The sequence below is a fragment of the Fusarium fujikuroi genome, chromosome FFUJ_chr01 (genome assembly GCF_900079805.1).
Source record: "Fusarium fujikuroi IMI 58289 draft genome, chromosome FFUJ_chr01".
NCBI lineage: Eukaryota > Fungi > Ascomycota > Sordariomycetes > Hypocreales > Nectriaceae > Fusarium > Fusarium fujikuroi.
In genome coordinates, this window is record NC_036622.1 from 5,416,100 (window position 1) to 5,431,657 (window position 15,558).

At 48.6% G+C, this 15,558-nt stretch overlaps 5 protein-coding genes; 1 reads left to right on the plus strand and 4 right to left on the minus strand.

The window, feature by feature from the left end:
* Positions 1-578: 578 nt before the first annotated feature.
* FFUJ_00428 (troponin T-like protein) lies at positions 579-2,139 on the plus strand (the record flags this gene model as incomplete). XM_023573304.1 has 2 exons in its annotated part: positions 579-1,131; positions 1,184-2,139. The coding sequence occupies 2 exons, from the start codon at positions 579-581 to the stop codon at positions 2,137-2,139; spliced, it is 1,509 nt and encodes a 502-aa protein (XP_023425047.1).
* Positions 2,140-2,412: 273 nt separating this feature from the next.
* Positions 2,413-4,469, minus strand: FFUJ_00427 (probable malate dehydrogenase (oxaloacetate decarboxylating) (NADP+); the record flags this gene model as incomplete). XM_023573305.1 has 5 exons in its annotated part: positions 2,413-3,196; positions 3,240-3,483; positions 3,539-3,835; positions 3,888-4,080; positions 4,134-4,469. The coding sequence occupies 5 exons, from the start codon at positions 4,467-4,469 to the stop codon at positions 2,413-2,415; spliced, it is 1,854 nt and encodes a 617-aa protein (XP_023425048.1).
* A 1,125-nt stretch (positions 4,470-5,594) lies between these two features.
* On the minus strand, positions 5,595-7,429 carry FFUJ_00426 (related to quinate transport protein; the record flags this gene model as incomplete). XM_023573307.1 has 4 exons in its annotated part: positions 5,595-5,918; positions 5,971-6,895; positions 6,952-7,281; positions 7,329-7,429. 4 exons carry the CDS (start codon positions 7,427-7,429, stop codon positions 5,595-5,597), a joined length of 1,680 nt encoding a protein of 559 aa, XP_023425049.1.
* Positions 7,430-9,086: 1,657 nt separating this feature from the next.
* FFUJ_00425 (uncharacterized protein) lies at positions 9,087-10,232 on the minus strand (the record flags this gene model as incomplete). The annotated part of the gene is made up of 1 exon (XM_023573308.1): positions 9,087-10,232. One exon carries the CDS (start codon positions 10,230-10,232, stop codon positions 9,087-9,089), a length of 1,146 nt encoding a protein of 381 aa, XP_023425050.1.
* A 646-nt stretch (positions 10,233-10,878) lies between these two features.
* Positions 10,879-12,180, minus strand: FFUJ_00424 (probable endopeptidase K; the record flags this gene model as incomplete). XM_023573309.1 has 2 exons in its annotated part: positions 10,879-11,820; positions 11,872-12,180. 2 exons carry the CDS (start codon positions 12,178-12,180, stop codon positions 10,879-10,881), a joined length of 1,251 nt encoding a protein of 416 aa, XP_023425051.1.
* Positions 12,181-15,558: the final 3,378 nt, after the last annotated feature.

The window sequence follows — 15,558 nt, forward strand, 5'->3', positions numbered from 1 at the left end:
TCTGCTGCAAATCACTGGGTGTTAGTGGTTGCTTAGCTGTTGTAAGTCGCTGGCCAGCCAATTACAATACTTGACGAGTACTCCGGCTGAGCTGTTGGTGAGGCTTGATGCCCACACAATTAGTGTCATTGGTGAGTAGCCGACAAGTAGATGATGTTTCAGTCACATCAGCAATTACATCTGACAATCTCAAAGAAGAGTATCCCAGGAACGCAATGATATCATTAACTATTGCATGAGATCTCACTTACACGAAACACTTATCTACATCTGTGTATGCTGTTGTCCTAGCTCCTCACTATAGTGATGTAACCGCCATCACCCACTCGGAAACAGCACGTGTTAGACGTTCCTGCCTTCCCGGTACTCCTGGACCCTTGCAGCTGTCGGTGTCGTACCTACCTCTCCAGAGCTCCAACCATCTCCCTTAGGAGTCCTCTCTTTTGCGCCAAACAACCTTCTTTCAACCCCCCGCCTTTACCAAGTCATCAGCACGACAACTTTCGACACTTGACGCGAAGTCAATTCCACATCAATACACTCTTTCCAGGTCGCAGCTGTAGCAGGCCTCTGCAATTATGGCGTCGAAAAAGACAAAGCCCACCGCCGCTGGTGACGACGTCGACATTGACGAGTTGTTGTCTGGCCTTGACCGCGATAAGAAGCCCAAGAAGACAACAAAGTCTAAGCCGACCTCTGCCGCATCCAAGGCACTTGCCGATCAGGATATTCTCGCCGACCTTGAATCGGAACTGGCAGAGCAGCCTTCACGACCCCATACTCCCCGCCTTAAGGATGCTACCCGTCGTTCCACAGCAACACCCCCCGCTGGCGACCCTCGCAAGTCTACCGATAGTGCACGCAGCCTGAAAGCAACATTCACACCAAGCGCCACGAGCTCAGAACTTTACGAGAACGAGAAGAAGCCGACATCTGAGCCTGTTCAGCGAGAAACTGCCCCTCAAGCCTCTGGTGGAGGATGGTGGGGTGGCATTTTATCCACGGCCAGTGCTGCTATGAAGCAGGCCGAAGCCGCTGTCTCACAGATCCAACAGAATGAAGAGGCCAAGAAGTGGGCAGACCAGGTCAAGGGAATCAGGGGACTTGATGTCAACACTCTTCGAACCTATGGTATGTTCGAAATGACTCTGAATCATGAATCTCTAGCTAATTAAGGGTTTAGGTGATGAACTCCGACACCGTGCTCTACCTACCTTCACCAACATCCTCCACACGCTTGCGCCACCTATCAGTTCCCATGAACGACTTCTCATTCATATCACCCACGATCTTGTCGGCTACCCGTCACTCGACCCCCTGATTCATAACGTCTTTGGCCATGTGATGGCACAGGTTGAGGGCGGTGACCTTCTTGTCATTCAGCGTGGCCAGGAGAGCCACTCTCGACGTAGCACCGAAAGTATTACTGGATGGCACGACGGCCCTTGGTGGAGACAAACTGATACGCCCCGTGAGCTGGGATTGATCAAGGGTTTGCCTGAAGGAACCAAGCTTTGCCGCGCCAACGCCGAATCGCATGCGAACGAATACTTCTCTGCCAATGGTGGTGTCGAAGCAGCCAAGCACAAGGCCACCGAAGATGTGAGCGAGACCAACCCTGTTAGAACCTCGGATCTGTTCCTGGCTGTCCAGGCAATCTCAGTGGATGAGGACAAGAACCTGTTCGCTCGCACTGCTTCTGCGGAGAAGGAGAAGGACTCTTCTGGTGTCGAGGATCAAGATGAGAATGAGGAACTCATTTGTTTCGCTGTTTTCATCCTGGATCCTGTTCATGACATTGAATTTTATACCGTCAGCCAGTCTGTTCCTGCTCGATGGGTTCAGTGGCTCGATACACCCGCCCCTCTCACGCCCCGATCTGGCGAGGATGGCGATGTGGCCGACGCCAATATTCCCGAAGAGATCAGGGATATCATTGAGAGCGGTGGCGTTGACCCTCGAGAATGGGTCGCCGAGTGGCTTGAGGAGCTTCTCAACCTTTCTATCGGTACTGTTGCTCAGCGATATGTTGCTCGTCGCATGGGTGTTGGTGAGGGTGGCCTGGGCAGGGGCAAGAGAAGGATGGAAGATCTCGTGCAGGACAATGCTGGTGAGGCTGCGCGTGCTGGCGTCATCTAAACGGTGTGCAGGATAAACGTTGAAGTATGTTGTATGACAAGGTAGGTTGGGCGTTGGAGTTTGCGACCGGTAAATGTAACCTTCGGAAGCTTAAGTGGGCTTGGAAATATTTGAATACTGGGTTCTCTTTTTATCACGGAGGGCTAGGATCGCTTTGGAATCTTCACTGTCATTAATATCAAGCTGGACTTTGAATGTCGACTAACTCGACTATATACTATACCCGCATCCAAAGCCTGAACGTAGAATTCTATCCATATTCTAAAGCAAAGTCTATGTATGGCCAACTCGATGGACTGTTCCGGCTTTCTTGAGCTCTCCTCTAGCCTCTCTGGTGGCGCCCTCCAGGTCAACCTTCTTCAACGGCCGGTAGACGGGATCCCACATCTGCTCTTTGATCCACTCCTCCAAATCTTCTTCCTTTTCAGGGATGCCATCCTGTGTAGCCTCGCCATCCTTGACAGCTGCTTGTATCACATTGCGGGCAATGCGGACACTGACATCTCGCACTGAATCCACGTCTGGGAGAAGAGGAGCCGTTGAATCTTTGAGAACAGGGCTCAGTGAGGAAACTCCTTCCACAGCGGCTACAAGCATGCGATCTGTCAAGTGCTTGGCCCGGGAGAGCACGCAGCCGAGACCGATGCCTGGGAAGACAACTGAGTTGTTGCATTCGCCGACATTGATGGTGATTTCAGAACCGTCTTTGCCCCAAGGGCCCTTGACGGGTGGGAAGGGTGAGCCTGTGGCTACAAGAGCTTTTCCATTTGTCCATTTGAGAATATCCTCAGGTTTGGCCTCATGTAAACGCGTAGGGTTGGAGAGAGGAAGAACAATAGGGCGCTCGTGGTGCTCAGCCATGGCACGGATGATATCTTCGGTGAAAGCACCAGGCTTGGTAGACGTGCCAACAAGCACGTTAGGTCGAACCTCCTTGATCACGGAGAGAAGATCAGCGTCCTTGTCTTTCCACTCTGAAGCGTCCTTGGTAAAGATCTTTTGAGAATCGGTGACACCTTCGGTTTCCGACGTAAGGAGACCAGGCTTGTCAATCAGCCTAGAAAGTCAGTGGTGTTCTGTCTGGTGGATGTACGCCTTACCAGATCTGCTTTGCTGCCTCCTCATGGCTCATATTTCCTTCCGTAGCAATGGCATCTCGAACTTGATCTGCGATACCAAGTCCAGCACTACCAGCTCCAAAGACGACCATTCGAAGATCTTTGAGCTTTTGCTTGCTGACGTGAAGACCTGACAAGATCGCTGCGAGAGTTACACAGCCTGTTCCTTGAACATCATCATTGAAGCAAGCAAAGTCTGGACGATACCGATCAAGAATCTTCCTCGCTGTTAAAACCTAAATGTCAGGAAATGCCACCAAACTGCAAGACAGGGTGCGCACCATTGGTTAAACCAAAGTCTTCAAAGTGAATGTAGGCCTTGGGATAGAGCTTCCTGGCAGATTGCACAAATGTGTCGACAAACTTGGCGTACTCCTCACCACGAACACGCTTCTCTTTGAGACCGAGATATAGCTCATCATCGAGAAGTTCCTTGTTATCTGTGCCGCAGTCGAGGACAACTGGAAGGGTTCTATTGGGGTGGACGCCTGCACAGAGAGTGGTGAGGACTAACTTGGCGACGGAGATGAGAATACCGCCAACGCCCTGGTCACCGATACCGAGGATCTCTTCACCGTCTGGCCATCGCGTTAGTAGCTAATAATATGAAGGAGAGAAGAATAAACAGACCAGATACGACAATGTAGTCAATATCTTCAGGGTTTCCCCATTGAGCGAGGTTGTGATACACATGATCTGGGTCTCGAATGTTGAGATAGCAACCTTCGGGACGTCTGAAGAGTCGAGAGTAATTCTGGATAGCATCACCTTCAGTTGGTGTATAGACGATGCTCATCATCTCGTCGAGATGAAGTTGCAGAAGCTTTACACAAGAATTAGCATAGCGGTTATACCGGAACAATGCACAAGTGGTACCTTGAAGTACAGAACCTCATTTTGATCCTTTAGGGAAGTGAGAAAAGTATTCTTGGCTAAGTCGTCGGGCCTTGACGAATATTGCTCATAAGCACGTTTGCATTGCTGCTCAAGCGTCTGAACACCTTGAGGTAGCAAGCCTGTGAGGTTAAACTCTCGACGCTCATCAGGAGGAAAAGCAGAGCCCTTGTTGAGATATGGCGTATTCAAGAGCGATGTACCGCTGAGCGCGCAGTTAATAGGCCCGGTGGTGCTCAGTGGCAGATCACCAAACTTGGACTTTTTGGAGTGATCAGCCTTTGTGGCATAGTTGTTGGTGAGGTTCAGGTATCGCATAGTGGACGGATACAAACGGAAGCGATGGACAGGGGATGATCTGGATAGTTTGAACATGATAATCTACTTGGCAGTCTTGGCCTTTTGATATGTGGTATTAACAGTAGAGTAGCATAGCATAGCATAGATAGGCAAATACGGTAGTTGAGATAGAACATCAAGTTCTGGATCTGATATCACAAAGATGACGTCGTTGAGCTCTCACTGGCCCAAATCCACTCTGACGAAAGAATACGAAACCTTGATTGCATCTGCATCTGCACGTGCTAAGGTGAAGGTCGAAAAACAACAGGGTCTTTGATATCATGAACTTGGATAATATTCCAGGTACTGTAATCACATGACAGTGACACATGTGCTATATATATATATTCCAGTAAGAGAGAGAGAAAAACAAGAATGTCGGTGCTCCTGGAGCCTCGCCCGTGTAGAAATTGAGACAATGTTATCCACCAAAAGGTGACCAACAAAGACGAGACGGACGCGGACTATGATGGCCCTTGTTGTTCTAGCAACTACGACAAGAAAAAGGCGAACACAATGAATTGCGAGTCCCTTTTTTTAGTCGTTAAATCATCCTTCAGACTACTTCGTGCGGATAGTACAAAACGCACCGTCCGTAGAAGACCCTCCGTGAGGAAGACTCGTGGGAAGATTGAGTGACTGAAGGACAAACGCTGCGGATAGAGAGCAGAAGTGTATAGGTACCTACCTTGTAGCAAGACGCATAATTTGATCTTGAGATCGCGTCTTGCTGTGTTGTGTTGCTCTGAGGGAGAGAGGCTTGGAGTGATAGTGAGAGAAGGGGAAGATTATGGTCAAGGAAAATTTGACGCGGTTTTGGTGGTGGAGTTGAAATGTACGTACCCCCACTCACTCACTGTTTGGTTGGCGGGCCACAGAAGATAAACCCCACCTCCGCCACCAAAAGATGCCGCATTCCAACTTGAATCCTCATTGGCTCATCAACTTACACCAGAACAATCAGTACTCGATATCATGTCTCACAGCATAAACCTTAGTGGCTTGCCAAAACTTGTATCATCTGCATCTATATACACAGAAATACCTAATGCACACCAGCCCGTTACTTTGTCCCACATACTCACTTGGCTATCTCTGCTCCTAAGCGTTCTCATGGTGAGATGGTCTCGTCTCAATCTCTCCATCCTCCACCAACGCCTTCTCAGCCTTCAAGGCGTCAACCTCAAGCTCAATTCCGAGACCAACATCTCGGCGCGCCTCATCCAGCATCTTTGCATCCTCTTCACCAGTGTGGCTTCCAAACACTCGATCCATATCTTCGAGAGTAGCACCCTTCGTTTCTGGAAGGCAAAAGTACAGCCAGACCATACTGCATGCCAGGAAAACGGCAAAGAAGATGTAAGTGCCCCATTCGAGAGTCTCAAACATAGGAGGCACGTAAAAGGCAACAGCAAAGTTGTTGAGCTGGAGTCACTGTCAGTCACACTTGGATCATAAGCGAGATGGGTCTACTTACCCAGTTACTAGAAGCACCAATCGAAGAACCCTTGGATCGGATGGAGAGAGGGAAAATCTCAGCAACAAGGGTCCAAGAAACAGGACCCCATGTAGCTCCAAAAGCCCCGACGTAGAGCCAGATGAAGGCCACGGCAACCCAACCAGCAGCACTATGCGTCTCCCAATCGTGCTGGAACTTGGCGACAATAATACCAGCGAGAACCATAGAGATAAGCATGACGATGGATCCGACATAGAGCATTGGCTTTCGTCCAACTTTGTCAATGATAGCCATGGCAGGTAAAGTGAAGACGAAGAACACAACGCCCGTAACTCCTGTCGCCAGTAGAGCCTGTGTCCCTCCTGTAAGACCTAGACTTTCAAAGACTTGACTGGCATAGTAGATGATGGCGTCAATACCAGACCACTGCTGCCAGAACATCACGAGCCAAGCTGTAGCAACACGCTTGAAGTTATCCTTGGTACGGAAGATCTGATAGTACTGCGCAAACTGGGCCATCCAGACACTGCCCTGCTCTTTAGCAGCCAGGTTGGGGAAGTTCTTGGCAAAAGCACGTTGTTCAAAGAGAGCCTCGGCCTTGATCTCCTTGTATTCCACCTGAATGAGTTCGTGCTCGATGGGTAGGTTGCGAAGGTAGGATAACGTTTTGAGAGCCTCCTCATCACGACCCTGCTTGACGAGCCAACGCGGGGAAAACGGCAACCACCAGATTCCAAGGGCGAGAAGAACGGCAGGAATTCCTTGGATGATGGATGGGAGCATCCATGCGAGGTTGCTTTGGCCTTCTCCTGTGCCGCCGATGTAGTTGCTGCCGTATCCGATCCAGAATGAGAGCATGATGCCGAGGATGGTGCAGAATTGGTAGAAGGAGACGAGGAAGCCACGGAGTTCGGGAGAGGATAATTCGGCGTTGTAGAGAGGACTAAAGAGACGTCAGTCAGATTCAACTGTTAGTATTAGGTCATAGTTAGAACTCACCCAACACCACTGAAAGTGCCAACTCCGATTCCAGTGAAAAAGCGACCAGCATAGAGCATAGACGCATTATCCTTTGTTCCTCCGATGTATAAATAACTACCAAGTATTACCCAGCAGCAAGCCATGAGCATGGTGTACTTCCGTGAGTAGACTTCACCAAAGACACCAGCGGACAAGGAGCCCAAAATGCCACCGAGCTGAAGGATCGAGGTGAGCCAGCCAGTGGCTGAGGACGAGTTGACGATCGAGGGGAAGTTGTCCTTGAAGCGATGCATCACTAGGGACTGGCCTAGGACACCTTGTTGGTAGCCATACTCAAAGCCACCGAAGCTGCGATTGTCAGTGACAGATTGTGTATGAGGGCGTAGGAGACGAACGAGGCGAAGAGAGCGATGACGATGAGCTTGGGGTTCTTGGCAAGAGTCCTCCATCGGTTTTGGTAGGCGAGCTTCGTCCGCTCGTCAACTGTCGACTCCATGATGAAAGGATCTTCAATAAATATATTCACCACTGTTAAACAAAAAGTGAAGTAGTTCTTCCAAGCTACGAGGCAAGTATAAGTGTGACAGAACCAAGATCAACATCGGGAGAGCAATGGCCTTATATAACGAACCACAATATTTGCATCATCGACAATTTCATTGCCATTTCGAGCCATCAACTACATGGATCTCAATGTTAAAACCTCCCCGCAACTAACACCTCATGCCAATCCGGGGACCCCAGATGCAACATAGAAAAGGATACAAATGACGATGTATCTTTATGGAGTAGCACTGCTAGGGTCGGTGAGACTCCGGCGATGGGTTGGGGTGCGTGGGATGTCCATATTGGGAAAGACTTCTCTATATGGCAATATCAAGCACTTTGGAATTATAGCCTCATCTTGCCTGATGAGCGAGGATATTATGAGCACGATCTTTATGATCATTTATTTATTCATTACTAGAGTTACAAGCTACTTTTAGGTCGAGTATCGATACAATCAGCAAGTCAGGCAATCATGCAACGAGAGATATTACCACATAAGAATCCACAAAATAATAATAATCGTATTGCAATCCATACAAGATCCGTTTTCTTACTCGAGATGTTACATTGCAAAAGGCAATACCACATCAACCTGTCGGAGTACCCCGACTTACGCGGATGTTTTAGTGGGCAAGAGTTGGCCGAGTATTGAAGAAATCACGCGTTGTTACCAAGGTTTCTGACCCAGCAATGAGTAGCAAAGATGCACTCTATTTAAACGCTCGGGATCATGAACGCATTTCTTCCCCACATGTTCCCCGGTGTCGGCCCTTACTCTGGCGATCCCGCATGTCTTCTCCAACGCCCAATATCCTCAGTGTATGTTCTCCTGTGACAGTTTGTCAAATCCAAATAAGCCAACTTAACACCGACAGTCCTGGGCATCGGCAGATGGGCCTTATGTCTTATGAGGCTCATCTGGGAATATTGATCAGCAAGTACATGGATGCTGGTGCTAGGCAGAAGGATTTTCTGGATCAACACTGGATAGAAACAGGGACCAAGCAATTGAAAGTGCTTGTGACTTACATAACGCTATGTAAAGTTTCGAATAAACCTTGCCCTTTTACACGATAAAGATGCAAGAAGATGGCTTCATCGGAAAATTAAACAGAAAAATATTCATGACATCTAGTTACTCAAGGAAATCCGATATGAGAAGCCTACAGCCACGTCTGTTCACTTGCTCGCCTATGCCACCCTACACATTTGATGGCGACCCCAGTGAATAAGAAAACCTAGAGCTTCTATCACAAGTAATAAAAAGATTTTGGGAAATTTAGCGCAGACTTGGTAGGCCTTCAGATCAGTTTATTTTATGAAATAGAATAAAGGTCCGGTGTGATGTACTCATTTCTAACTTTCGTCTTATGTATAACCCCCGGATTTCGCTAAAAATGCCCGAAAGCGCCTGTGGCGGTTAAAAGTGCCTCTTTTGAGTTGTACTATAATCCTCCAGGAATGAACATCTGTCGGGCATCACAGTCAAAGATAGAGTCTAGGCAGGAGTAAGAAAACATCAGACTTTGATATAGGGTGTCAAGTTAAACTCATCAAAAGGTATCCTCAAGATATCCTAAACCTATACTAAGTCTTTTTATCATTTAGGGTTCTGGGGAAACCCTAAGTTTTGTCGCCTCTTTAAGCCTGAGCATACTGTCATGGGCATGTTGTAGCGTGAAAAACGCGAGCTGCTTCATATTTTGTGCCACGGCAATACGCAAATACTCCCGCCGATCTCTGCCGTCCAGTCCAATGGTGACGATTGGACACCCGCCGCCGTACTTGATGAGGAGAGTGTTAAGAATAAGACGGCACATCCTGCCGTTGCCGTCTCCAAACGGATGGATGTTAACAAACTTGTGGCAATACTTGCTAGCAAGCGCTACCGGGTCGATTTGTCCTTTGTCCGTAGCCTCTTTGATGTCGGACTCTAGTTCTTCTATCATGTCGCGCATCGCAATGCGGACTTTGCTGTGGTCCATGAAGACGCGAGAACCACACTGGACATTCCATAATCGATACTGTCCACTGTATTCGTTCCAGGGTATATCATTGCTGATGTCGATTTTGTATGTCAGGTCGCCATGTGCTTGCGTGATAATATACTCAGATAAGTCCTTGTCGTTGATGCAGACTTGCTCGATCATGAACCTGGCAGCCTTGGCATGTTGAACGATTTCTCGGTAACTTCGAAGGATATCTGCATGTTTGCAAGGTAGGTCCTTATTGTAGAGATAGAGATCGAGTTGTTCGTACTCCGGGTCGTCTTCGCTAATCTCTTCGGGTGGTTCTTTGTCTCCCCGAAAGACGTCTCTGCAGAGCTTCAGTGTGATGTCGAGACCTCCACCCACATTCTCGATCATATTAGTCCCATAGACCATGCGAGAGAGTTCATCTATGATATGTTCATTGATGTCGGAATTATCTTCAGACTGTTTTAACCCTTCTTTGACATCTGTGATGTGTCTGCGTAGTTCCTGGTGAAGCTCTTTAGGGCTCTTTTGCAGGACATCATACTCGTAAGCGTCGTCGTCCACGTTAATAGGAAGGGTTGCTTTGCTAAGTAACATCATGCGCCGAATAGATCGTCCAAGATGGTTGTCGACATCCACATCCACAACGTCAACGTTTGGGTCGTCGTTGGGGGCCTCGAATCTTTGCCGCTTAGGAGCAGTTGTTTTTCCAGTCTCGTTTTGAAGAACTTCAAAAGGGTCCTGAGACAGTCCTTTTCGTTTATGACAGGGCATCTTGGTGCCGTGGAAAGGATATTGTATATGATGTGGTTGAAAGTTGAAAGTTGAAAGTTGGATCAGAGTGGGAGGAAGGGCCCCCTTTATACCTGAAGTGACTCTGAGGTACAAAAGTTTACCTAAGACTATACAACTTTATCGCCCTTCTATACCTAAAGTGACTTTGAAGTTATAAAACTTTAGCTAAACTTTAGTACTTCATTGGATATCAGCCAAGTCTACTTTAGATTATACAACTTTATTGAATGTTGATTTGTGTCCTAACTGGGTACGAAAGAAACCTCACTTGCCAGGGCTGCTTGAAACCCAGGGGAGGACAAGTCTTGCAGTTTCAAAAGCCTAGCTTTTATGGCCATATCAAACTATTTTCCAGGCATTAGTGCATTATGAGGAGAAGTCACATATTTCGTTTACGACCACCAAGGCCCCAAGATCTCGCGATATGTACAGTTGTATATTCAGATGGCCTATGAACAGCGACTTTCGAATCAAAGAGTGTCCCTAAATTCCTCCAGTATCTGCCTTTATAATCTTGTAGTCATTCTTAAACTTGTATATACTCATCGTTCCCAACCTTCATCCACCTCTTGGATCAGGATCTCACAACAGACATCCATTGGCGCTTTTGGTGATGTTTAAGCGCTTACTGGGCGCTGTTGCCGTTGTTACCGATCAGGTTGGGGGAGCTGCGGAGGTTGCCAGAGATCTTGCCAGAAGTAGCAGTTCTGGTGAGCCAGCTGGTGACACCAGAGACGCCAGAGACACCATTGACAGAGATACCATAGAGGACAAGACCAGCAATGTGGGGAGTAGCCATGGAGGTACCGCTGATGCTGTTGGTGGCGCTGTTGCTAGTGTACCAGGCAGAGAGAACGCCAGAACCGGGAGCAAAGATGTCAAGGACAGTGCCGTAGTTGGAGTAAGAGGCAATGGTCCAGCTGCTGTCGATAGCACCGACAGTGATAGCGCTGGTAGCAGAGGCAGGAGATGTGTTGGCGGCGTTGGCACCATCGTTTCCAGCAGCAATGGCAGAGATGATACCAGATGAGGAAGCAGAGTTGACGGCGTTGTTGAAAGAGGCAGAGTAACCACCACCAAGAGACATGTTCACGACAGAGCGAGCAGTTCGGCCCTTGGAGATGATATCATTGGCAGCCCAGTTGAAACCAGCGAGAATGATAGAGGTGCTAGAAGAGCTGCCCTGGAAGACCTTAACAGCCTGGATGGTGGCCTTCTTGGAGACACCGTAGGTCTTGCCGGCAATGGTGCCAGAGACGTGAGTACCGTGGCCAACAGAATCGGCGTTGTCGCCACTGAAGGCAGTGTAGACGGCCTGAGCACGGCCCTCAAATTCATTGTGGGTGGTTCGAACACCAGTGTCGACGACGTAGGCATAGGTGTTGGTACCAGCGTTGGTGTCGTAGATGTAGCTGGTAGATCCACTGGAACGGTGAGAGACCGTACCGAGTCCCCAGGTGGCGCCGCTCTGGGTAGTCAAGGCACGCTTTGCAAGAGTCTCTGCCTTTTCTTCCTCCTCCTCAACCCAGTTGATGACCCACTCGCGGTCCTCTTCAACGATAGCAACCTGGACTGGATATCAGCATTGGATAGCTCATGGACATTCAGTGTCACTTACATCAGGGTTCTTCTTGATCTCCTCGACGGTGCTCTTGTCGAAAGAGCCAGCATAGCCCTGGAAGCCATACTTGCCCTTGTAGGTGCGCTCAACACCCTTCTCGGCGCGCTTGTTCAGTCCACGCTTGTGAACATCCTCAACCCAGCTGAGATGGCTGTCGACATCGGCAGCAGCAATATCAGACTTGAGAGTGATGATGTACTTGCCAGGAATGATCTTGCTAGAGTCAACCTTGGCAGTAGTAGGGGCGGCATTGACGAGCCCGAAGAGGGCAGTCGCGGCGAAAGCGAGGTTCTTGAAGTTCACCATTGTGAAGATGCAAAGGAGCAGAGGCAGAACAAGAGACGATTGGGGATGCTTGTGTGTGGATGATACTGAGAGTGATGAGGATGAGAAGGTAAGTTGTTTTGAGGAGGAGGACAACACGTCTTATATAGAGGCGATCTATGTTGCTAGGCGACTGCTTCAATAACAACATGGATGGGCAGATACGGGGTTCGTATGTTGAGTTCATGAAGTCACCTCTGCCAGCCATCCGCAGCCATGATACATGGTAGCGTTAGCTATTACTGTGGTGACAGAAGTATATTGAACGGTCTGTGGAGAGAGACTTTGCTCTCTGGTGTCCCCCTGAAGTCAAAAGCCTGGGGAACGGAGATTCCCAACCCCTACTGACAGAGTGCAAGGTTTGTAAGGTGCAAATCTGCAAGTGTCTTGCATCTATTCCCAGACATGAAGTCCCATCAAGACACAATCGAAGGAATCATTTTCATCAGCTTCCTCTTGCGGCGACAACCGACAGATTTACGTAGCGTCTCGCCATCGCTTTCACCAACGCCAGACAAAAAGAGGAAGGCGAGATGTGATGCATCGAGGCGGCAGAAGTTCTGAGAGGCTATTCAGGATAACGGGAGTGCAAAAGTTCTCGAGAATGCAAGAACCAGGTCGGTGGGCCTAGTATGAAGGCCAAGAAGGATGCATGGGACTTTCATCGTAACGGATACATTGATGATAGAGCACCAGGATATCGTAATGGGTCTCAGTGGACGCCCAGAACACCAACCTGTCTCATAAGCTATGAACAACAATACAGAGTACGTTGACGGACTTCTATTGCATGTGATGAGACAGGGCGTGAAGGATAAGTAGGTTACCATCAATAACCTTGGCTATAGTTGGGTGTATTCAGGATCTGTTTAGTAGAACTCCCTGCCGTCAATCATGATCGACATGGCACTAAGAAAACAACCCTCCAGCAGGTTACTCTTAAAGATCATCCATATAGTCTCGGTCTAGCCTCATATCTCGATCTTGGCAGTGACTGCCGGTATCCAGAACTACTGGAGTCGATAATGGGGAGCGGCCCGAAGGGGGGAGGCAAATGCCTTCTAGCCTCTAATGGGAGGCCGGAAACAGGAACATAGCCAGTCGGAATCATGGATCGGCCCGTAGAAGATGCATAAATCCTAGTTCGAGGTGTTTATCGTCAGAGGCTTGGTGAATTGATGGTTGATACATAGAAGTTGAGCGGGAAGTTAGTGAACTGCCTGATAAAGCAACTATGCTTCTCCGCAACTCCAGCATAGCCAAAGCAGGCTAGACATTGCCCCTTGGTGACCTAGCCCTACCGATGGCAACAGCCGTGCGGGAAGGGTCTCACACCAAGAGCTAATTATGCTGCAACTTGAATAGAAGTTCCAGTCATTAATGAGCATCAAATCAACTTCCTCTTTGGGACACTATGTCCGAGTAGGTGCGTATCGTTGTTGCCGCTGGCCTCGCAAGACAAGACATTGGTTCGAGTGCTCTTTTTCGCTGGAGGCTGATACAGTGAGGCTACGTTGTAGGAAAAGTACCCTTGCTTAGCCTCATGATTCTATGTCTCCCACGGGAGGATGAGAAGGAGGGCAGCGTGATTTGAAAGCGAGGGGTCGGAGTGCACTCCTTGCGCAAGTCTTCGATGATCTATATCGATTGTCTCAGAGATTGTAGTGAAGACACCAAAGCTTGGGATTCGGTATCCCTGTTGATATGATATGTTGTAGTCCGCATCCCATCAAGTTTGCGTCGGAGAATAAAGAGTATCCTGAGCAGTTGTAAAGTTGAGGTTTCCCACTATGAGGCCTTGGTGGGGTTGATCCCTTAGAGGTAATAGAGGGGCCGGAGATGCCACGGGCAAGAGCCAAGCTTGAGTGGGGAGGGGGATCAACCAATGAGAAGTAGCGGAAGGAGCAAACGGGCTGCTGTTTCTTTCCTGTCTCACCTGTCTGCAGAGATAAAGATTTGTGGCTTGGACCTAGCAGGCGCATTGGCGCACCCCAGAAGTCTAACTTACAACAACAATAACAACATCATCATCATCATCAGGGCTTCACGTTCACTAACTTTCATTGTTCAAGGGTGAGGCCAAGCCACTTTAACCCCTGGAGAGACACGGGGATTTCGCTACCCGTTAGCGCCTTCCTTCCCGTCCCAGTTTAATTCTAACCATAATTCTATTCTATTTCATTCTTCCTATCGAAGCCTGATTTAGGGTGCTAATCTCGAGTCCCTTTTAGGTATCTGCCCAACCTTGTTCGAGGCCAACCTCAGTACCTTGACGAATGGACCCCGCTCTATCTTTGCATCTCATGACCCTTGCTGATGCAGCCGACTAATCAATCAATTGACCCTTATCAGCACCGCATGATGCTATCAGAACAAAAGTACCTGTCATGTTCTTGGATAGTACCTATTCTAATATGTTGCATTAGATTATCGGTCCGCCAAGACCTACGTATCATTCTTGTTCAATACCGAACAAAACTCCGAATCCAAGCAACCAACCCATTCGTGGAAACTACCCGACAACACTCGCACGCCATCCTTTACAGCACTCGCTTATGGCCAAGGAACTTTTTCACTGGTCTAACGATGTTTTGAGTCAGGAGACGCTGACAACCCTGGTCGCTCTTGATAGCTTAGGAAGACCAGCAATTGGCTGCCATCCATTACCCATACCCTGCTTTGAGCCTTCTCAATAACTTAGTACCCAAGGCATACTCGATCCTACTGTTTAGCATATCTGTTTATTCCTCCGTGACCATGCCGCACGATCGCCACGGCCCGCCGGAATCCTCTTAACGAAAGGGTTACCATTGTTGCGAGGCTTAGGACCAAAAGCAAGGGCTGAAAGCGAGCTCACAACCAGCAAACGAAACTGGTTCTCGCAGTCATCCTTGAACTTGAAAGTAGGTTACGCCGCTTTGACATTTAAGCATCTATTAAACTTTACGCTTAGTATTGTCCTTTTGCCCTGAGCTAGTCTAAACTCAAGTCGTTGCTCAACTTGATGCCACAAGGTAGCATCGGCCTTAAACCCAAGAGTCCATATGCTATATGGCACCTCTCTCACTTTGGATGAGATCATCGATTCGACGTGGCATGCCCGCTTCCTGTACCCCGAGGGCCCTTGTCACCGTTGAATCGACGAGTGTCGCCACTACATGAGATCTTGCCGCTAGGAGGGCTTACCACAAAAGTACTTACGACCTTGATTATTTGAGCTCCTTCCTAGCTGGTCACTATCATCTTCTAACCGAGAGCTATGTCGCGATAAGGATCCCATATTGCTCAACATCGTCAGCAAGGAAAGTCGCCTGTGAGGCACCTGGAAATCCATCCCACGCAGCTTCCAAGCGACAGACT